The sequence below is a fragment of the Stegodyphus dumicola genome, chromosome 2 (genome assembly GCF_044657685.1).
Source record: "Stegodyphus dumicola isolate Sdum_Otavi_A_Nest chromosome 2, ASM4465768v1".
NCBI classification, from domain to species: Eukaryota; Metazoa; Arthropoda; class Arachnida; order Araneae; family Eresidae; genus Stegodyphus; species Stegodyphus dumicola.
The window spans coordinates 284,169,611-284,194,515 of NC_140769.1; the positions used below are offsets into that span (position 1 = coordinate 284,169,611).

At 35.3% G+C, this 24,905-nt stretch overlaps 1 protein-coding gene across 4 annotated transcripts in view; it reads left to right on the forward strand.

The window, feature by feature from the left end:
* The window catches only part of LOC118184492 (tumor protein p53-inducible protein 11-like), a 483,444-nt gene that overhangs the window by 454,569 nt on the left and 3,970 nt on the right, over positions 1–24,905 (forward strand). For all 4 annotated transcript variants that reach the window (XM_085812234.1, XM_085812235.1, XM_085812233.1 and 1 more), the window contains 4 exons: positions 6,988–7,081; positions 8,269–8,376; positions 12,572–12,680; positions 15,968–16,069. In XM_085812234.1, the coding sequence (XP_085668360.1) occupies positions 6,988–7,081; positions 8,269–8,376; positions 12,572–12,680; positions 15,968–16,069 (413 nt within the window). The remainder of the gene's footprint in view (positions 1–6,987; positions 7,082–8,268; positions 8,377–12,571; positions 12,681–15,967; positions 16,070–24,905) is intronic.

Below are 24,905 nucleotides of genomic sequence, written 5' to 3' on the forward strand. Positions count from 1 at the left end.
GTTTCCGTGGTTTTCCCCATGTGTAACGTGTATACGAGCCAGTTGCCCTTAGAAAGTCCTCCACGAAGGCATCCCTCCTCTTAGGCAGATAGCCCTAGTGTGTTTTGCCATAATTAAATACAACAAAAACTTCATTGGCTGCATGATTGCTTTGCGTGTGTTTCTGCGTGTGGAGCGTGAATGCGCCCGAGTTTTCCCTTAGAAAATCTTCCATGCTGACATCCACCCCTTTGGTAGGTAGCCACCGTGTGCTTTACTATATTCAAACTACCTAACGTAGCATTTTCTTCTGATTTATTTTAAAGATTTTGTTTAAAAGATTATTTACTAATTTATTTTGTTTATGAAGCTTCTTTTGGCTTAAATGGTCTACTGATTGAATATTGTTCACGACTTAGGATTTGCTCTAGCAGAAATGTAATTTGATCCTTACTTGGAAAGAAAAACGAAACGCTCTCAAGTTAGTTGTTAATTGACAGCAGGTTGGGCTGTTCAGTCTTGACAAGTCAATTAATCTACGATCAATGACAATACTTTTTCAATACTTAAAATTTTTACTTTTGATTTTGGTATTTTTGAGATTAAGGATGCTTCTTTATAGATTTTTATGTTTTTAAAGCAATAGAGGTCTAGAAAACACTAATTAAAATACTGACTAATTTTTTTTTCATTTAATAGTTCATGGTTTAATTAAATTTCTGTTACTTGGAGAGGGTATACAAAAAGGTTTTCTGATTATAATTGTTATATAAAAGTTTTCTAATTAAAAATATTATATAAAAAGTTTTCTAATTATAATTATTATATAAAAAGTTTTCTAATTATAATTATTATATAAAAAGTTTTCTAATTATAATATATTAATTTTACTTCAAAAATATTTTTGAACTTTATTTCAAAAACATTTTTTCGAATTTAGCAGTTTTCACAAACCAAAACAGTTAGCAATTTTTACAATTTTCCACATTTTTACAATGCCTCACAGTTAGCAAAAGTTTTTGCACACAAAACAAGCATTTTACATTACTTAAAAGTTTACAGCATAGGTTTTTTTACAGTAACTGATACACGTAGCAGCTTAACACTCAACTTTACATTGTATTAGCGCCCTCTATTTATACAGTTAGCAGAAGCAAACTACTCAACCCCACTTAGTTTAGCAAATGCTACTCCACTCTCAGGAATACAAATGTGTAGTTACTGTGGTAAATTAAATGAAAGCTTGCTATTTACTAGTTACTTTAATTATTACTAGCCTTTTTAGTATTATTTTTATATTTTTGTATTTTGATAGATTGTATATAATTCAGAAGTCAAATAACAAAATTGTATACAGTTTATTTTTGCTTTACAAGTATAATTCATTTAAGGGAAGTTTCCAATAGGCAAGAGTTTAAAAAAAAATTGGCTTTCAACTCTTAATTATATTGGCAATTTACATTTAATTAATGTTTTAATTCCTAGTCAATTTACTTGCTAAATTTCTCAAAATTCCTACTAGTTTAAATTTCTTTTTTAGTAATTCACTTAATTTGGTTTTACTTTTGATTTTGAGTATTACTATGCCCTTACCTGTATAGATGACGAAACACAAATTGAGTAATTGAAGAGTTAGGTTTGAATGCAACTTCCCCTTGATAAGATCTGTCTCCTTCCTGCTCAACAGTTATTCACTTATGCAAATTTAGTCTTAAAAATTCTCAAAAAATTTTTTTGAGATTAATTTTTTGTAATATCATGTATATTTTTAATGGAAATTTTAGATACGTGCACTTAATTTACATATGCTCTTAGAATTTAAATGATATAGTAAATTAGTTCGCAGCAATAATTAATCTTTTATATTTACAATTAAAATTTTATAATTAAAATTAAAATTTAAATTACCTTTATACGAATAAAGAATATTTGTTAAATTCTAATCATAGAATGTGTATTGAGAATACGGCAAAGCACACTAGGGCTATCTGCCTGAGAGGAGGGATGCTTTCGTGGAGGACTTTCTAAGGGAAACTGCCTCATATACACGTTACACATGGGGAAAACCACGAAAACGCCCATGCAGCCAGCCCGTCTGCGTGATTCGAACCTCGGACTGAACTACCAATGTTCAGCGATTTTACCGCTCGGCCGCTGGTGGGCCCAAATTCTAATTATAATATATATATATATATATATATATATATATATATATGTAATAATAAAATTCCATAGTCAAGAATGCACTTAAATTTCTAACTGTGTGTTGTTTTCATTTTTAATGGCGACGTTCTCTTATTTGAAAGTACGTGAAATTAAATCCACAGCCCCGTAGTCAAGTTGCTTTTCCCGCCTTTTCTACACGTACAGTCATAGAATGTTCTGGAAATATTTAAAGCGAACTGCAATGGCTGGCGAGGCTGACGTCATTTCTTGGAAGCTCCGCCTTTCCAGAGGCTATAAAAAGGACTCGCAAAGGAATATCGGGGTCTTTTCTTTAATGCAACGATGCAGTAAACTTCATACAAAAAGTTATTAGTAATTCTTTTTATTTACTCCGGATATCTGATTTTGTAACTGCTATTTCTCCCGAATAATAATAAATGGATCCTGTTTTTTAAACTTATCGTCTGATAATTTAAGCTTCGACTACATTTATGATTCTTCACCCATCTATTTATTACGGGCAAAAGCTGGTACATCACGTATATGTATATACACATACATACATTGTTTTGAAAGATAAGATTAATGAACACTTATACGTTTTTACCTACGTATTTTGAGTATTGAAATGCTAAAATTATATAATAAAATATGTTTCGAATAAAGTTAGGAATTTTATACTTATTATTTAGTTAATTTTTTACCATTTCAACTGAAAGTATTTAGGCTGCAAGCAAAAAACACGAAACTCTGAATAAATACGGCATAGCAGCATAAAAGCTATTTTAATATTCTACATTTCGTCAATAATGAAACTGCAAGTACTGCAATATCTGCGCCACTTTCAAAAGTTTCGTGGAATGTATTCAATTTTACTCATAAAACAAACAACTGAAGGAGAAACATGCCCGTTCTTGTTTACGGGCTAAAGAATTTAAACGTTGTGATAGCAGTAAAAACATTTGAACATGTTGCAAATGCAACAAAAAAATAGCAAAAGAAAAGTTTCGCTATTCCAGTTAACTCGAAGTATTCGAATAAAGTGTAGCCAGGCGTTGATTTTGATATTCTTTGTGACGTTTTTCTGTCTGTTTCTCTCTAGAGATGCAACAAAAGTCTAAATTTCTTAACTTGTTTTAAGCTGTAGCGAGTGAAGCAAATATTTAACGCTATGTGACTTTGGATACCAGCGTCTTCTTCTGGTGCACTATAAACAAGTGTAAAATTCTTTCATTTGTGCTACTTTCTTCCCTGGTGTTTCCATTTAAAGTTCGCTGACGATATTAAGTTTAGCTGTTGGTTGAAATTCCGCTATTGTATGTGTTTGTATTTTCTTTGTATTCTTTCAGTGTAAGAAAGGTTATAACCAAAATTGGAAAATTACTCATTAAAGTATTTTCTCTCGTCTTTCCGCATATCTTCATGTGTAACTGTAACACGCTTGTGGGGAAGGGTCTGGAGTTCGAATCCAAGGAAGGGCGTCCCATCAGCGGCCGAGCGGTAAGGTCGCTGAACACTGGTAGTTCGGTCCGAGGTTTGAATTCCGCGAACGGGCTGGCTGCATGGGCGTTTTCGTGGTTTTCCCCATGTGTAACGTGTATACGAGCCAGTTTCCCTTAGAAAGTCCTCCACGAAGGCATCCCTTCCCTGAGGCAGATATCTCTAGTGTGCTTTGCCATAATTAAATACACCAAACACCACCCACGGAGGGCATGGCACATTTTTTACCTTCCTCCATCTATATAACCTATTGACTGTACAAACTATAATAAAAAACAAATGGAATAGGAATATTGTATGTTACATTTGTTCCAAACGGCCGCTGGGTTTAGATGCGTAGGACTGGTTTCGAACTTCCAAACGGTGGTTAGCGTTGCTGGCTGCCGTACAAGGCCCCGGGTTCGAATCTCGGAAGAGGTATGGATGTTTGTAAATCTGTATAATCTCTTTTCGGCATGGGGGCACTGTAAATATGCGGCGAGACGAAAGTTCTCTCGGGTGGTTTTCTGGAAGGAGAGACGGGTGGGAGACCCTCGGACTCGTTCTCCCGGGGTGCTTTTCATCAAAATTGGGGGCGGAACTGAGCCAAATTGCACTGTCACCTGTTAGGTGCTCAAGGCTGTTGCCAACGGTTGGCGTATGCTGGCGCTTCTTGCCACGAGGAATCTAGTAGGCGTGGACTGACTACGTCAGACACCTGAGCATAAGGAACAACAATAACAGGCCTGGTTCCTAAGATTTTTAATGCTTCTTAATATTTATCTTATTGATTAAATGTTGTTTTTGTTTATTTCGTTAATGTAATAGTAATGTAAATAATGTGGGAATGTAATACATAAATAAAGTAAACGCACAAAATGTATATAATAAAAATGCAAAAAAAGTTTTGCAATGTCATCTTAGTAGTAAAACTGATTGATATAAAGAACTGAGAAAAGACTGAAGAAGAAAAAATCTGAAAGGTTTCATATTATAAATTGCGTCCAAAGGGACTTTTTTTTTTTTTTTTTTTTTTTTTTTAGCGTTTTGTGTGTTACCTTTATTTATTAAGTATCATGTTCTTCGCACTTATACCATAAAATTCATTTCCACAGCAATGTTGCAAAATAATTTTAAATTGAGCATGTCTTTAGAATTTCTGATACACAGGCTCACGCGCTGGAGATAAAAATGTTTTTTCTCTACAACGTTGCCATCGCTGGCTTCTAAATCCTTGAGTTTGTTAATCAAAAATTTGTTCAAGTTTTACAAAATAGGAAATCGATGATAAAACAAATTCCAAATTTCAAATTTGGGCTTTCAGATGCCCATATTCACAGTAGGATGACGTCATTCAAAATTGGATGGCTCTGGGTACCGTTGTTTTATCACAATGCGAGAAATCTACATACATTTAAGCAGACTCTTCATTATTTAATTTCTTCAAATATAATACACAGCTATAGTATTTGGTGGCAACGATTTGAAAAGTGGTACGCCGTTTGTAGGGTTCTGTCGCAAAACCGCAAAACGAAACATTAGTCCTTCAATGACTTTGGACTAAAAAAACAGAAAAATACATACCAACACTACCATGCTTTAAAAAATTGTGCAATTTTGCTGTTGAATTGTATATTAATTTCGAAGAAAACGACATTTTATGTAGGAGTGTGCGTGTAACAGCAGACTGGTAGGCTGCGAGCTAAACGAGAGCGTAAAAACCCTCAACATATCCTTTTGGTCCATCGTTCAATCTGAAACCTTTCAGAATTTTTCATTTTTAAAATTTTTTTAGCAATATTTTATTAACATTGTAATTTTCCTTTGCTGCTGAGTGGCTTATGTATTATAATTTTGCTTTGTACGTTCATCTCTCGGAGCTTAAATGTCATATATTACAGTTAGTAGGTAATATTTTAAATCTAGGTTTTGAAATCCTTAGAATGCCCTTGAAAATGATGAAATATTTACTGCATCTGTTGTAATATTAAAGCTGTCGTGCACCATTTGTATTCATGTCCAATAAATGTTTCAAATTAATTTCGCTTCTTTCTTTTCCCCATCTTCTACCTATGCTACCATTTACCCCTGACATTTTCGGGCATGGGTTCCTATGCAATTCTTAATCCTTATGATGTACCCGACTCCCTTAGAAGTTTGTCGCAACATTTGCGGTACATCCTGTATAATAAACTTCCGACGCTTTTTTTTTTCATATCTTAAATATATTTATCGTAAAATATTAATAGAAAGCAAACAGTGTAAGCATAACATCTATGCACATTTTTATATCATTTCTTTTGAATATAACGGGTGGCCATAATTAAACTGACAGTGCTCACAGTGTTCTCTAGCGCGATCTATTTTCGAGAATGACGCCACATTTTGTAGGAAGATTAAACAAGACGGGGGACGAAGGATTCCGCGAAAAAAATTTAGTTCCAAAAGTCACCGCTAGTGGATTATTTGGCGCTGTGTAATAGAAAATGGAGCGTTAACAAATGCAAATCAATACGGAAATTACCTTTTATTTTGCATTCAAATGAGGTTCAATGTGGGTGCCGTTGTTGTGGACCACATATTGCATTCTGTGCACAATATGCCCAACAGCAGAAAGTAACATGTCTTCAGAAATCTCCCGTACAGTCCGTGATATGTTATCTTTCCACGTAGCCAGGTCTTGGACCACCCTTTGATAAACCTTGGACTTAAGGTAACCCCACAGCCAGAAGTCGCATGGGGTAAGAGCAGGCGACCGAGGTGGCCATGCAGTTGCAAAGTAGCGGCTAATTTCTGTCGTAGCATCTAATTTCTGTCGTAGCATCTGTTGCACCCGTACAGCAACGTGTGGACGGGCTCCATCTTGCATGAAAATGATTTCCCCCAGGCATTGTCTTTGCTGAAGTGCCGGAATGACAAAGCTGTTCAACGTGTGGCGATATTTCTCTCCGGTAACAGAACAGGTTTCCGGTCCTGTTGGGGTAATGTTTTCATAGAAAAATGGACCTACGATAAATTTTATTCTGTATTGATTTGCATTTGTTAACACTCTATTTTCTATTACACAGCGCCAAATATTCCCCTAGCGGTGACTTTTGGAATTAATTTGTTTTTTCGCGGAATCCTTCGTCCCCCGTCTTGTTTAATCTTCCTACAAAATGTGGCGTCATTCTCGCAAATAAATCGCGCTACAGAACACTGTGAGCACTGTCAGTTTAATTATGGCTACCCGGTATTTCTCATTTTGCTGTAGTTTGATTAGTGAGGCGGGAAGATACCTGTACGACCAATTGTGAAATTCGGGTATCCCGCTCACCTGTAATTTGGGACTCTTCTTATACTATCAATTTCTTGTTTTTTCAGGAAGCACAGCAGTGGAGACTTACATAGCAGACTTAAAACAAGAAAGATATTAGGCGTTGGTGAGACAGACAATGGAGATATTCACAGGTCAAAGGTAAAAGCATTCCACTCTGTTTTAATTCAAATGCAACTGAAAAACTTCATTAACGCAATTTAACTTTTTTTATGTCATTGTCATCAGTATGAAGAATTATACTTGCTTATTATATATATATATGCATATGAAAAATAATTTATAACTTTGAAGAGTAAAAAATCTAATGTGTACACCACATGACTTCCTTGCGCGGAATATTAAGTTATACACATTTTTTCCTGCGTTTAATTTAAACCTATTTCCTCGGATATATATATATATATCATTCAATTAATTCAGTTCTCACATCTCGGCAAGGCGAAAACATATAATTTTTACAATTAAAATTACAGTTTATACGTAAAAACAAGTCATTTGGCCAGCCGATAAGAAGTCAGATTTTTCGTTGCACAAAACTAAAAGTTTCCTTTTGGACCCACTCAAGAAAAGGACTCTGAAGTGGCAGAAAGAATTAATGCGGCGAGCGAGAAGTCATCTTGTGTGGTTTTGTGGAAGGGCAAAGGGGTAGGAGTCCCTCAGATCCGTCACCCCGGGATGCTGGCCGTCAAAACTCGAAAAAAGGACGACTGGCGTTATCAGGGGACCCAATCGCCAGATCTTGGGTGTGGAGAAACTTAAACCAACACCCTTTTAGTTCGGGCACCACTGTAGAGACATTAGATATGTTTGGAAATAGAAGAGGTGAAAAATTAGCAACCGCCTTTCCCGGGAATCGAACCACGGACCTCTGGAATACCGGCCCAGTGTGCAGAACCACTACATCACGAAGGCTTAGGAAGGCGGGAGAAATACCTTATAAAGTAAGCATAAGTAACAAAAAAAAAAAAAAAAAAAAAAAAAAAAAACAGGCCATGTAATCCTAATCATGTGAATGCACTCTGAGTCTGATGTAAATTTTAGAAATACGTAAATTCAGCGTATAGTTTCGTGTTTTGTAGATAGTAGTACAGTAATATTACATAAATACGTCTGTTTTGATACGTTATAGATATTCTTTTTTAATATATATCTATCTATTTGTCTTACCCAATTACTTTTCCGTAATATGTCACTTTGTAAAATTGCAGAAATTAAAGCATATCTATAGTATTTGTAACCAGAACAAACTTGTTTTATATCGCATTTTTAGCTCTTTTTGCTTTTATTTTTATCATCAGCTGATCGAGGAATTTCTGTTATTTCAGATAAGTCAACTTCTTGGACATAACGAGCACTTGTACGTGAAATTTCCTCGTGGTTACTGGCTTTGGCATTTTTCGATGGCGTTGGCGTTCACATTTCTCGGTCTCAATGTAAGTATTTTTTGTGGATTTGTTCATTTATGATCTTCCTCCACTTGCCGGTAATAGAAACACGCTTCATAAATTAAATGATTTTTGCGGTATGCTTAGATAGTATAATAAAACTGATGATATGTAACAGGAGTATTTTGGAAGCCTTTCACAAAATACATATTTTCCGCTTTTATTTATAACAGCAATTACTTAAATACAAAACGATTAATTTTTTATTACTTTCATTTTACGTATACTCACTGCTTCTAAAGATCAATTGATCTGAATTTTTTTTTAGCCGAAAGGGGCAATTTCCACAGAAGGGCTATTAATTTTGTTTTGGCATTTTGCGTTGTTTCACTATAAACGGCGAATCACTTTTTAAATTGTTGCCACCAAATACTGGAGCCCTGTATTATATTTAAAAAAATTAAATAATGAAGAATCTACATAAATGTATGTATGTTTCTTTCATTGTGAGGGCCCACCAGCGGCCGAGCGGTAAAAGTCGCTGAACACTGGTAGTTCGGTCCGAGGTTCGAATCCCGCGAACGGGCTGCCTGCATGGGTGTTTTCGTGGTTTTCCCCATGTGCAACGTGTATACGAGCCAGTTTCCCTTAGAAAGGCCCTCCACGAAGGCATCCCTCCTCTTAGGCAGATAGCTTTAAAATCACTTTTAAATCTCACTTATCTCACTTTTAAATTGTTACCACCAAATACTAGAGCCCTGTATTATATTTAAAGAAATTAAATCATGAAGAATCTGCGTAAATGTGTAGAGACATTAGGTGTTTTGGAAGCAGGAAAGATGAAAAATAGCAATGCCTTCGCCGGAAATCGAATCACGGACCTTTGGAATACGCGCCTAGCGTGCAGACCACCGCACCACTATGACACGCCAACAAGGTGGAAGAAATACCTTATATTCTCCCCCTTTTAAATGGCAACTGAGGTTTTTCAGGGTACCCAATCGCCAAATTCTGGGTGAGAAGAATCATCATCCAACACCCTTATAGTTCGAGCGCCACTGTAGAGACATTAGGTATATTGGAAGCAGAAAAGATGAAAAATAGCAACGCCTTCGCCGGGAATTGAACCACGGACCTTTGGAATACGCGCCCGGCGTGCAGACCACCGCACCACTATGGCACGCCAACAAGGTGGGAGAAATACCTTATATACTCCCCCTTTTAAAGGGCAACTGAGGTTTTTTTAGGGTACCCAATCGCCAAATTCTGGGTGAGGAGAATCTTCATCCAACACCCTTTCAGTTCGGGCGCCACTGTAGAGACATTAGGTATATTGGAAGCAGGAAAGATGAAAAATAGCAACGCCTTCTCCGGGAATCGAAACACGGACCTCTAGAATACGCGCCCAGCCCGCAGACCACCACACCACGAAGGCACAACAAGAAGGTGGGAGCAATACCTTATAAATGTATGTATGTTTCTCGTACTGTGATAAAACAAAGGAATGTAAAGCCATCCAAATTTGAATAACGTACCCCTCCACTCGAATATGACCATCTGGAAGCCGGACTTTTTATTTTGTTTTGTCATCTATATCATATTTTGTAACACTTTACCGAATTTTTAATTAAGAAACTCAACGATTTCAAAGCGAGCAATAGCAACAGTGTACGAAAAAAAAAAAAAAAAAAAAAATTTATCTCAGTGCTCGAGACTGTGTATCTGAAATTCTAAAGATATGCACATTTTGAAATTATTTTGCGATATTGCTGTTGAACTGAATTGTATGTCTTAAGTGCGAAGAACATGATACTTAATAAATAAAGGTAACACACAAAACGTTAAAAAAAGCCTCTTTCGACGTAATATAAAACCTTAAAGCTTTCGGACCTTATTTTTTAATTGCATATGTTGTTTCCTAGCACAAATAAGCAGAAGTCGAAATTTAAATTCACTAATTAATATTGTCATATTTCAATAGTCGTATCAGCATTTGCTAACGATGAATCAAAAATAAAATACTCTTCGCAGTATTTCCGGAATTATTTTATAGAACGTTTAATAAGTGCTGAATTTGGTCTTTAATTTTACCATCCCCTTTAATAGAAAATTTTCCTCCCTCTCTTTAAATGTTTTTCTTTAATTCGATAGACAACTTCATTTCATATCTTTCGAAAAGTTTCATATAACATGGATTGTTCTTTATTTTGGAGCGAGAAACATACGTTTCAAAGACGAAACGATCATATTTTATTATTGCCAAAGTATTTCTATTGTATATAAAATATTGGAATTTCTGTCAGAGTTTTTCTGTTTATTCTTCAAGTCTGGAGTGCATTTTCAATCGAATTTCTTGGCCTTAGAGTTGAAAACGGATATGATTCGTATATTTGCAACGCGTCTATGCGCAGAAATGTAGCATTTGTATTTTTATAACAAACAATTTAACTTTTGTTATTATTATTATTTATGTGAGTTCAAAGTATTCATAAAATACCAACAATAACTTTGTTACCTTATCTTTGAATATTATTAGTGACTTCAGATCATGGCTGAGACGACTTTTAAAGATTTTGTAGATCTGTTAGCTATATGTTATTTATTATATTAGATCTAGATTTTTTTTCATTCTGTATTAGATATTGATTTACTTAAGATTCTTGAAAGATATATCGTTGCTAGAAAATCCTTTATGTTGGCATCGACTGTGGCAGGTTGGAGTAGTCTGAAGGGTATTCCTTGTATTATCGTGAAGTCGTCGTTTCATTTATCGCCAAGTCAAAAGAGTGCGCAATGCCAAGTTTGTGCAATTTTGTGATGTTTTTTTAAGTGAAAATAGGTCGATGTGTACATGGATACCGAGTTTGTGCAATTTTGTGATGTTTTCTTAAGTGAAAATAGATCGATGTGTACATGGATACCGAGTTTGTGCAATTCTTTAACTTGTTATTTTGTCTTTGTGTAGCGGCGATTTTTGGCGCTGATATCGCCGCTACACAAATGGAGAAAACAAAGCCAAAATAAAACCAACACCAACCAAAACGAAGCCAAAATAACCAATACATCCAACACAAAGACAACCAACGCGAACCAAGATAACTAGTCAAAGAATTGCACAAACTCGGTATCCATGTACCGCCAAATTTCGCCAAGGGGTACCTTTAAATATACTTGCACCCTGTGATATTAATGCCCAGCAGGGGCTGAGCGGTAAAGTCGCAGAACACTGGTAGGTTCGAGGTTCGAATCCCGCGAACAGGTAGACTGCATGGGTGTTTTCGTGGTCTTCCCTATGCTGTATTGGTGTATTTAATTATGGCAAAGCACACTAGGGCTATCTGCCTAAGGGGAGGGATGCCTTCGTGGAGGACGTTCTAAGGGAAACTGGCTCGTATACACGTTACACATGGGGAAAACCACGAAAACACACATGCAGCCAGCCCGTTCGCGGGATTCGAAGTTTGGACCGAACTACCAGTGTTTAGCGACTTTACCGCTCGGTCGCTGGTGGGCCGGTCTTTCCTATGTGTAGCGTATATACGAGCCAGTTTTCCATAGAATGTCCTCCACGAAGGTATCCATTCCTTAGGCAGGTACTGGTCGATTGCTTTCCTTTAATCCAATAAACCAAATCTCATATTAATTTCACAACGTCTCGGTATTCCGATATATTTTTTTATGTGACTACAGCAAATTAACTGTGGGCAGATTAGCAATCCCTCCCCCTTAGGCAGAAAGCCTCGTGGGTTATGGGTCATCTGCCTAAGGGAAGGGATGCCTTCGTGGAGAACTTTCTAAAGGAAACTGGCTCATATACACGTTACACGTGATGAAAATCACGAAAACGCCCAAGGAGCCAGCCCGTTCGCGGGATTCGAACCTCGGACCGAACTACCAGTATTCAACGACACGACTTTAGGGCTCGCTGTTCCGAAGCCTCTGTGAACATCATTATATGAAGTTTTCAGTCATACATATCGTTGCACCAGCATATATCTGGGAAGGAGAGAGATTATTTTTAGCATAAATAATTCGTGTTTATTTATTTATTTATTTATTTATTTATTTTTTATTATTATTATTATTATTATTATTATTATTTTCGGTGTCCGAATACTTACTCTGAAGCATTTGTTTTATAATTTTGAAGAATACGTATTTATTACCCGCAGATAAATATTCTTTTCTTGCAAATTATTGGCACTTACCGGGCATATTAACCATAGTTATGTTTGTTTTTCAGAACTTGTTTTTTCCTGATAAATCTTACGATTTACCAGCAATAAACGATAATCCTCAACTAATTGGACACCAGGATCTGGCAACTAGATTTTATGGATGCGCTTTGTTAGGTAAGTAAAAAAGATAAAATTTGACTTTTTATTAAAAGAACCAATCATATTTCATAAAACTGTGAAAATGCTGTTTTACGGAAATCTCAATAAAACTTATCTGTTCTTCGAAGTTTACGCAATCATGTTTCATGCTTGTTTTTTTTTTTTTTTTTTTTTTTTTTTTTTTTGCAACATTCAACTTTGTCACTGATCTTATATTGTTGATGAATAATTTTTAAATGACAGTGGTTGAATTTTCCATTGTGAAGTAATTTTTATCCTTTCGTGCTGTGTAATTTGTTACTGAATGCATTATAGATTCATTAATATTATATTAAAATTTCAGAGATGTATGTCAGTAATTTTTAGATCAATATAAAATCATTTCCATTATTAATATCATTCCCATTTATTCATGAATGCCGTTATAAAATGATTAATTATGATTATAGTATCAGTACTTGCTCTTTAAACAGAAAGAAACAGAATTTATGATATATATGTAATAATAAAATTCCATAGTCAAAAATACACTTAAAATTCTAACTCTATGTTCTTTTCATTTTTTAATGGCGACGGTCTCTTATTTGAAAGTACGTAGAATTAAATCCACAGCCCCGTAGTCAAGTTGTTTTTCCCGCCTTTTTCTACACGTACAGTTATAGAATGTTCTGGAGATATTTAAAGCGAACTGGAATGGCTGACGTCATTTCTTGGAAGCTCCGCCTTTCCAGAGGCCATAAAAGGACTCGCAAAGGAATATCGGGGGTCTTTTTTTTTTTAATGTAACGATGCAGTAAACTTCACACATAAAGCTATTAGTAAATCTTTTTATTTACTCCGGAAATATGATTTTTGTAACTGCTATTTCTTCTGACCAATAATAAATGGATCCTGTTTTTTAAACTTATCGTCTGATAATTTAAGCTACTACTACATCTATGATTCTTCACCCATCTATTTATTCCGGACAAAAGCTGGTACATCACATATACATATATTTTTCAAATTTCGAATTCCTTTTCACTTTTTCAAAAATTTTAACTTAAATGTTTATATCCGTTGATAACTTTTATTCCGGAATTTTCTTATGATGATGCAGACAGGTTTTTCAAAAATTCTAAACTTTTTTCAAAACTTCTTTCACAACTTGCTGCAACTTCTTCAAACGTTGCAGTTGAAAAATGTATAATTTGCGAACAAGATAAACATATTTGAGATTTACCATAATTTCACGAAATTCGATATTAGATTTTAAAGCTTTTTATTCTTTACTCGACATACTCACATTTAAATGTAGATTTTGTAACCTTTGACATCGAAACTTGTAGTAACTAATGTTTAGAGTTTAATTGTGTATATAAGATGTAAACATATTAGCGAGTTCGTAAAAAGATAAAGCCGTCTAATGAAATTCTAATAAAATAGTCCTGAAAAGTAGTAGTTTAACGTGTTTGATTTTAAAACATTAATAACATTTTTAAGAGTAGCTTTTAAGATTATCTTTAGATTTAAAGCAAATTTTGAGATGATTTCTACTGCAGTTGGGTTAGCGATTAATGATGGTTTTGCAAACATAATGCCCGCTTCATCATAAATAAATTATCCCAAGACAGGAGGGGACTTCTTAAGGGACAGGCTTCAAGCTTATGCTTGTTTACTTCGAATCTCCATAGATATTTCTAGCAAAATAATACAAATAATTCTTCGCTGTTAGGATAACCTCACACGACAAATGGCTTCAAAACATTTAAGCCTGCTATCGTGTCTAAACTACTCTTTAAATTATATTGTTGCGTTTTTACAGGTTCGTGGATTTAGAGTGATTAACGACAACACTTGATGAAATCCCAAAACGCAGTTTGTTTGCCAGTACTACTCAGGAACAGTTTCAAAAGCACATTTACAGCCGTCGAAAAAATACGATAAGCACGCTGAAACGATCAGCAACGTAGCTATCAGGCAATAAGACAGCTTCACGACAAAGCACTAAAGTACAGCTCCCGACTCGATTCGGTCGCTCTCGGAGCTTTGATCTCAACGTACTCTCGATACAACTCAAAATGCACTCGACGATGCACTGATGATAAACTGCTACTCCGCGCGCAGGAAGGGTTTATATAACTTTTGGCCTGTCTTCGAGAACATTCTGTGGCAAATCGATCAGAATTCGTACTAGTATAATGCAGAATTCGTACTAGTATAATGCTCTGTTTATCGCATACCGCCACTTTTGTCGCCAAATGAGCGATTTCGTGACAAATATGGCAACCCTAAACCCGCTTTGCGGAGAAGGTATCCTACCGCAGCTGGACGTTTCGTAACAGTATGATTCAGTGTCACCGACATGTACAGTTTCTCATCGACTTTTTTTTTTTTTTTTTTTTTTGTCTTGTAAATTTGATTGTTTATTTGTACCACTATCAATAATATGTTGAATAAATTTCATTTATTTCCGACAGTTCCTTCATGGAGTTGCATTTTTCACAAACATTAGTGTATATATGTTACGGTGAAACACCGAAATCTGGAGAATGTCGACTTTCACCGGTGAATGTCAACATTCACATAGTCTCTTGGTGTATGTCCGAAATATTTTCCAAATACTCTTATTTCTGACTTACACCGGTCAATGTCGACATTCACCATGTACTAATGGTGAATGTTGAACATTAAACAATATTATATTTTCTTCTTCGTCATTCGGTCCCTAATAAACGCACCCGAAACTTGAAATAAGAACTTAAGAACATGAGAACCTAAAACACACAATACATTCAAAATGAGAAAGGAAAATAACAGAAGTTAAAAACTTACTTAATTATACAGTACGTTCTAAATGAGAAAATAAAATAACAGTAATAAAAAAACTTACTAAATTATGGGATTCAAATCTTATTTATTGCAACAACTTAAACTATTATGGCACTTTATGACCTCTCTTTTCGACTCTCACCAGAGCATATCTGTGATGGTCGACCTACACCGGTGAGGGTCCGAATATACAAGAATGTAGTGAAATATTCGGTCTTTCACCGACGTATTTGGTGAATGTTGATATTCTCCGGTGAAAGTCGACATTCTCCAATTTCGGTCTTTCACGGTAACATATATAATACATAATCATATGCACACTATTATTATAATAGGTAAAAGAAATTTCTTGCATCATACATATGTCATGCACAGCTGCAGAATGTGCTCCGCCTTGTAAATTAATTGCTATGTATGTCATTTTAAAATTCATTTTATACTATAATATATATAAACTTATTAAAATTATATTGTTACTTCCTTACCAACAGCCGTCGCATTTTGCCTGTGGACATTTTGGGGCACAATGGATAAAGGCGTTGTAAGGACACTACTTCTCGCCTTGGCAGTCTGTCATTCCCTTCAGGTATTAGGTAAGTGAATTTCTGTTTGAGATTTGCTTCGTATCGTCTTATAACCCTCCATTGAGGAAAGGTAACTCTTACTAATGTTATGATGTTTCATTTCATGAAGTCACTTTCTTTGTATATTTAATAATATGTAGTTAAATACAAAAAGAGAAAATTTATTATTGTGCATTTTTATTTTTAACAAATTACTTTTCCATTAGAGTTTAAATTAATGTAATAGATTCCACGAACTTTGAATATATTTCAACTTTCTATCGTACGTATTTTGCCTGTTTTGTTTTAATTTGCGATAGTAAATAATCGTGTTACGTAATCGTAGCAGCAATTTCGCAGGATATTGTTTTGTAAGTTCGAATTTACATAATGTTTTTCAATTTTAATTAGTTTTTTATCTATATATGTAATTTAATAAAGAATATGAAAAATATATTAATGAAAGTTATCTCTAAAGAAATCTGAATTGAAACTTAGGAAGCAGAGATGCACTATTGTGGTAACTATTAATTGAAATTTATAAATAAATACTCTGAAATTGCCAATTAAAATGCGGGTTCACAAGCAGCCCGAGCGGAAAATGCGCTGAACTCTGGTAGTTCGGTCCGAGGTTCGAATCCCGCGAACGGGCTGGCTGCATGGGCGTTTTCCTGGTTCCTGCATGGGCGTCCCAATGTGTAACGTGTATACGAGCGAATTTGCCTCAATTCTTTCAATTATGCAAATCCAATTATCTGCATTTTCCTCATTTTTATTTTGAATTCGATACTGATAACCATTATAAACGGCTAAAAGTTTTTCCTTTCAGTTCCAGGCCCGCCAGCGGCCGAGCGGTGAAGTCGCTGAACACTAGTAGTTCGGTCCGAGGTTCGAATCCCGCGAACGGGTTGGCTGCATGGGCGTTTTCGTGGTTTTTCCCATGGGTAACGTGTATACGAGCCAGTTTCCCTTAGAAAGTCCTCCACGAAGGCATCCCTTCCCTTAGGCAGATAGCCCTCGTGTGCTTTGCCATAATTAAATACACCAACACCTTTTAGTTCCAATAATGTCTAAAACATCCATATAACATATATATAACCATATGTTAATCAATACATAACATATATTGATTAACATAAGATGGGAAAATAATAGCTAATATTTTAGCAGAATTACAATTGGAATGAAACTAAAGATTTCGAGAGGAGCCTAAACTAAGACACATCTTCAATCTAACGAAGCCTAACTTATTCACAAAGAAACTCTTCTTGATGACTCATCAATACATCTCCTGATGAGCTGTGGGAGGGGGCCTGTACTCCGATTTCGCGGGAACAGGAAGAATTTTGAAAAACGCGGAAAGAGAAATTGCAGATACAGAACTAATTCGAAAATTTGGTAATGGATGATTCAAATGAGAATTTAAATAAATGCAAGCATATTGTTATTTAGATGGCAACAGATAAAAAACTGAGATAAAATAAAATGATAAAATTAGCAACAGAGACTAAAGCAACATTAATTATAATGAGTGTTGAACGTATTTTGAAACTTATGATCATCAGAATTCACTTACTGCTAATTTTTGTTAAATTTAATGAATATGCATTTCGTTTATGTGATAGTCAATGTGGTGTTTTATCTTACAATCACCGCTTATACATGTCTTGAAAATATATTTATTAGTCTTTTTTTTTTTTTAGTCCAAAGGGATTTGAATCCCGAAGGACTATTAGTTTCGTTTTGGCATTTTGCGTCGGACTCATAAATGTCGGTTCACTTTTCAAACTGTTGCCACAAAATGTTAGAGTCCTGCATTATATTTGAAGAAATTAAATAATGAAAAATCTGTATAAATGTATGTCTATTTCTCGTATTGTGATAAAACAACGGTACATAGAGTCATCGAATTTTGAATAACGTAATCCTCCAACGAATATGAGCATGTGGAAGATCCAATTTGAAATTTGAAATTTGTTTTAGGATCGATTTCCTATTTTTTAAAACTTTGACGAATTTTTGATTAACAAACTCAAGGATTTCAAAGCGAGCCATGGCAACGTTGTGCAGAAAAAACATTTTTATCTCCAGCGCGTGAGTCTCTGTATCGGAAATTCTAAAGATATGCTCGTTTTAAAATTATTTTGCGACATTCCTATTGAACTAAATTTTATGGTTTAAGTACAAAGAACGTGATAAAGGTAACACGCAAAATGTTTAAAAAAAAGTTCCTTTAGACGTAATTTAAAATCTGAAGCCATTCAGATTTTTTGTACTTTTCTTTTTTAAATTATTTTTTAATATTTTTTGTATAAAGATTTTAATTAAAATTTATTAGAGCCAATATTTTTTTTATAATTTTATAGAAAACGTCTCAAATGAACAGACGCATCATGAGGTACCAAAAATTACAATACTGTGGTGTTGGTGTATTTAATTATGGCAAAGCACACTAGGGCTATCTGCCTAAGGGGAGGGATGGCTTCGTGGAGGACTTTCTAAGGGAAACTGGCTCGTATAGACGTTACACATGGGGAAACCACGAAAACACCCGAAAACGAACAAAACGTTAAAAAATGTCCCTTTGGAACGTAATTTAAATCTGAAATCTTTCAAATTTTATTTAATTTTATTTTTTTTAATTAAGAAAAGTAATGTATTTCTAACATTTTAATGATAGTAACGAACAAAATTAAATGGTAAAAAATCTTTTTAATTTTTGGCACATTTTTCTCAAATATGTATATTCCACAGGCAACGGTTTCCAGTCAAAATTTCTGCTGTTGGTAAATGGAGCATAGTGCGTTGAGTTTTCTGTGCTCTTCCTATGTCTCTGGGGGCCCACCAGCGCCCGAGCGGTAAAGTCGCTGAACACTGGTAATTCGGTCCGAGGTTCGAATTCCGCGAACGGGCTGGATGCATGAGTGTTTTCGTGGTTTTCCCCATGTGTAATGTTTTCCCCGTGTGTAATGTGTATACGACCAGTTTCCCTTAGTCCTCCACGAAGGCATCCCTCCCCTTAGACAGATAGCCCTAGTGTGCTTTGTTATAATTAAATACACCACCTATGTTTCTGGGCTGTTTCGATTTGAATAAAATGTATACCTACATTTATGGGAACAAAATTAATTCTTACTGGTTGCTAAACTAATGTTTTCTACTGCTACGTCTTCTAATTAGTTCATATTTTTTAAGTGAGGCGTCTACGTAGGAATTAATCGAAAATTCTTAGTCAAATCCCTGGCCTCCTGGCTTTAGTTGACTATGTCAATTTCCGCTGGCTCTGTTTAAATATTAGTCTATGTATTAGTTTGAATTAACATTTCTAACTGAGCTGCAGGTTATTTAAAATGTATCAAGTAAGAGGACACGTTAATATTAATGTGCCAGAACAACGGGTATTTACATAAAATCGAAGTGGCTATTAGTCATACGTCATTCCAAACGAAGGTATCTTGTTCACGTTCGGTCGAGGAATGCAAATTGCTGGCCCGTGATGCCTAATTTGCCTTATAAGAGAGAAGTCCTGTTGATACTTGCATTGTAGTTAAATGGATAGGAGTTTGAGATAGACAGGAATTATACTCGGGATCAACCAGTTGCATATGCTTTGCTGGTAATCCGCCATTCATAACTTCTGTCAATTAATAGTTTCGATTCAAACTTCCCATCTGCGCCACTCAGCGCCTGAAGACAACAGAAAGTAACGCACGAACTAAAAGGGGGGGTGGATGATGATTCTCCACACCTAGGAGACCACACCTTCCTAACGTGCCTTCTTGGTGTAGCGGTCTGCACGCTGAGCGCGTAGCTGAGAGGTCCTCGGTTCGATTCCCGGCGAAGGCGTTTGCTAATGTTTCATCTAGTCTGCTTCCAAAAATATGCTAATGTCTCTACAGTGGCCCTCGAACTAAAAGGGTGTTCGATGAGGATTCTCCAAACCCAGGATTTGGCGATTGGCTTTCCTAAATAACCCAGTCGCCGTTTAAAACGGGAGTGTATAACGTATTTCTCCCGCCTATGTCTCTACACTATGCTCTACAGAAAGAACACCTTGAGAGGCAAGCCTAACATACTCCTGGCCTAAATAAATCTCTGAACTTTTTAATCTAAGCATGGAACTTATAATTATCTGTATTATATCTAGCATGAAACTTATAATTTATCGTATATTTATTTAACCCTAAACCACTAAACTCGAAATGACGCAGTTAAAAACAATCTGATGTGTACACCACGTGACTGCCTTTTACGTTCTACTAAATTATACACAATTTTTTCTGCACTTCATTTAAATTTATTTCCTCCAATTTCATTAGAGATACATTTGTAACGCAACCTAGACAGTTCAGTTCTCTTTTCACGGCAAGCCAAAAATACATAAACTCAAAATATTTTCATTAAAAATTGTAAAATACAAAATTTTGGAGCTTCAATTCTCTGTTCCAATATATATATATATATATACTATAATGTATTTTTCCCGCCTTCTTAGCATGCCTTCAGGGTGTAATAGTCAGCATACTCGGCGCTTAGTCGAGAGTTCTGACTTCCGGCGAAGGCATTGCTCATTTTTCACGTCTTCTGGCTTCAAAAGAAACTAATCTCTCTAGAGTTGCTCCCGAACTGAAAAAGGTGGTGGGTGATGATTCTACAGCATCAGGATTTGGCGAATAGGTCGCCTAATTTCTAGTCGCCCTTTAAAAGGGGGAGTATATAAGGTATTTCTTCCGCCTTTTTAGCATGCCTTTGTGGTGAGGGCGTTGCTCATTTTTTATCTCTCCTGCTTCGAATTAACCTAATGTTTCTCAAATATGTTTAGTTCGGTCGATTGCAACAAAAAAGAGAGGTGCACAACTACGTGTTATAGCGGTCCCTCAAACAAAATTTCATCGTTCTATGGCTACTCACTTTGCGTTATGCTTGATATAAAGTACGTACGTATATACATCACGAAAAAATCTCTTCTGAATCCATTTTAAATCCATTTTTTAATCCGTTTCGAAAAGAAGAATCCTTTATTCTGTCCGTACGTACTGACCCCCACCCCCCAAAAAAACATCATTTAGATGGATTCCAGAACCGTCAAAATGGATATTTTTTTTAAACATGGTACCCAACATTTTTCGCGATAGCAATTCTTCATTTACTTCGTACTAGGAAGTAAAAACAGAGTGAATGCATTATGAACTGTTTAACACATCATTATATAATTATGCGCAATATATTTTATTAGGTATAAATTTGTTTTAATAAATAAATTTTGAGTAAGTAATTTATATGAATGAATATTTTGTGTCGTAAAATTTACGGCAATTTAGTTAGCAGTTCAGTTTTTTCGACCGTTAGTATTCTAATGTTATTCAAGCTACCGTATCAGATTTTCCAAGAGGTAGAAACGCTTTCACATCGAATTATTTTCTGACATTTGTAGTGTATTTGCATTTTCCTAAAGAAGCTTCTATTTTATCTGAAATCCAAATCTCGGATTTTTTAGAAGAAGAAAGAAAAAAGATTTATTTTATCATTATATTGAATTAAAATTAAAATGTTCTACATAATTAAAATTTTCAGTTTTGCTTCCTTCTCCGAAAAAAAGGAATCATGAAAAATTTCGGTTATCATATTTCAACGAAAATATCCATTTCGGCAATTGCTTTGGTCACTTTTGTACGTGCGAACATAATATAAGGGATTATGTTTTCCAAAACGGATTGTAAAATGGACCGATTGTATGTATTTATCTCGCATAACTCAAAAACTATTGGCCGTACAATGTTGAAACTTTGCGTATGCATCTAGTTGTGCACCTCCCTTTTTCGTTGCGCCGCACCAAATATATATTATATATATACACCCTGCCTCTTACCCGGCTGGTTGAGTTCTATTTTTTTTATTCTTATTACAAATATGTGTGTCAACTTCTGCATTCTTTCCTTTAAAAGTGATTGAACTGGGTTTTTGTTATGTTCTTCCGGTTAAGATTTGTATGCCGTTAGTTATTCTGTATGCAATAGTTGTAGAATTATCAACAGTTTAAAAGTGGCGCAAAGCTTAATAAGACCGCCAGTTTGATTACAATTGAAACTCATATTCTAATAGTGAATCAAGCCAATTAGTGCACCGACTTTTATCGTCTTTTTTCCCAGTGAGACCGAAAGTTAACTTTCAGTTTTGTGTACTGAAAATTTTGTTATCCTGCCCTTTGGCCAAATAGCTACTTTTGCCGTGAAAACTGTAATTTTTTTAAATTCTTTTTAACTGTGTTTGTTGGTGTTTATTTATTTATTTATTTATTTGTATTTTACAATTTTTAATGAAGATTTTTTTTAAAGCTTTATGCATTTTCACCTTGCCGCGAAGACTGAACTGAATTAATTGAATGAGAAATATATCTCTAATGAAATTCGAAGAAATAAATTTAAATGAAGTGCAGGAAAAAATGTGTATAATTTAATAGGTCATGCAAGGAAGTCATTTGGTATCCACTTCAAATTTTTTAGATATAAGAAATACATTTTTAGTCACTGTTTCCTATTTGTCTTCAGCCAACATTTGATATCAAAACATTTTTTTTTTGAAAATAAATAACTTATGTAGCCAAAAAGTCGATGTACTTGCAGAATATTAATGAGTCATGAATAACAAATAAGCTAAGAATATATTTTACGGCTCATTTTAGTCAAATATTCAGGTAAACAAGACTCTAATGTCACTGAAGATGATTTATAACTTCTTCTTTTATTCATGAAAATGCAATTTTCAAAGCATAAAATTATGCCAGCGTATTGGAAAATGCATGACAGCTTATTTTGATACACAATGAATAGATAATTTTATATGTCATTAAAATATTCTTTTATTACTTATCTATATTAAAAAGTCGTAACAAAGACGCTTATAAAGATCCTCTTCCATGTGTGTAAGAGTATGGAAGAGGATCTGGAGAAAGTTTATTTTCTGAAACTTAGATATTGTTCTTTAGAGTGTATGTGAAATAAATTAAATTTTCTTGGTCTTCTTAATCCACGTTGCGTTTCTTTCAGCGGTTTGACTATTTTATTCTAATGAATTCACAAGGTTATCAAGCATATTATTATGTTGCAATACATAATTTAAAAAAAGCTGACGGGTACTTCACATGTTTTCCTAGCTGAAGAATTATTGAAATTTATGCGAATTGCAAACCTGAATTCTACTCCTGAGCAAAACCATCTGGTTACAAGGAGATTTTGAACGTTCTGAATGTTGAATTATAGCTTAATACAGACCACTATTAATGCTTTGTCAGAGTACAGACTTCACGAGCAGTATTCAGAGTACAGGATTCACAAAGGTGGATGGACAAAAATATGGAAACACCTTGTGAAATGCATGTTTGAAAAGAAAGATTAATTTTAATGAAATATGTAGGTGGCGCTGGCGTTTTTGACTACTGACGCCACCTATACAACTTCGTAAATGTGCTAAACAGTTCAGTTGTTTGTCGGAGTACTGTTATGTGAGGTTGTCATTGCATTATGTCAGAGTTAACAGACTTCGAACGTGGGCAAATTGTTGGAGCACGTATGGTAGGAGCTTCCGTAAGCAAGGTAGCCGAGGTGTTTAGTGTTTCAAGAGGTACTGTATCGAAGATTTATTCCGCATATTTGGAAATCGGAAAACCATCATCTGCTAAATCACAGCGCGGACGAAAGTGTGTCCCGAGTGATCGTGACAGACGATCATTAAGGGCAATTGTGACGAAAAATAAGAAGACCACAGCTGCAAAAGTTACTGCTGAAATGAATGTTGTGTTACCGAACCCTGTGAGTACCAAAACAATTAGAAGGGAGCTTCATAAACAGGGAATGGCTGGCCGTGCTGCAATTCAGAAGCCACTCATCTGTGATGCTAATGCCCGTAACAGGAAAATGTGTTTAAGTCATAAAGCCTGGACTATAGAGCAGTGGAAGCGAGTAATAGGGTCTGACGAGTCTTCTTTCACATTGTTTCCCACTTCTGGCCGAGTTTACGTCTGGAGAACGCCATTTCAAGCCTATAATACAGACTGCTCGTTGCCAAGAGTGAAACATGGCGGGGGTTCTGTTACGGTTTGGGAAGCCATATCGTGGTTCTCTGCTAGCCCCATGATAACTGTGTCAGGGCACATGACTGCCAAGACTTATGTGAACATTTTGGCCGATCAAGTTCATCCCATGGTACAAACTTTGTTCCCCGATGGTGATGGTGTCTTCCAAGACGACAAAGCCCCTGTTCACACAGCTCACATTGTCCAGGACTGCTTTTCTGAGCACGAGGATGAGTTGTCCCATCTCCCCTGGCCACCACAGTCACCAGTCCTGAATATTATCGAACCTTTGTGGTCTACATTGGAAAGGAAAGTGCGTTCTCGTTATCCACCACCAACTTCGTTATCTGAACTTGCCACCGTTTTGCAGGAAGAATGGTATAATATTCCCTTGACAAACATACAGGAACTGTATTTATCCATTCCGAGAAGACTGCAAGCTGTTTTGGATGCCAACGGGTTTCCTACACCATATTAAGCAAAGAAACATGTTTTTTAAAGGTGTTTTTTCATATTTTTGTCCAAACCCTGTAGTCAGTGTTAGTTTTTAAACAACTTGATATTTTAAACGCATGCCAGCATAACCTCAAGCGTTAAGTTCAGTAAAGTATGAACGAAATTCTTAAAATGTTTTACAAATAAAATTCAAAATATGCTTAAAGTGCTTTTTATACTATTTAGAGGAATTACTGCACAACAATGTGTGTTAAAATGCATTTGTTAAAGTTTGTAGAACTTGAGGTTAACAATGCGTTTATGGCTACCTATCATTCATCGTATTTGAATAGTCTACAT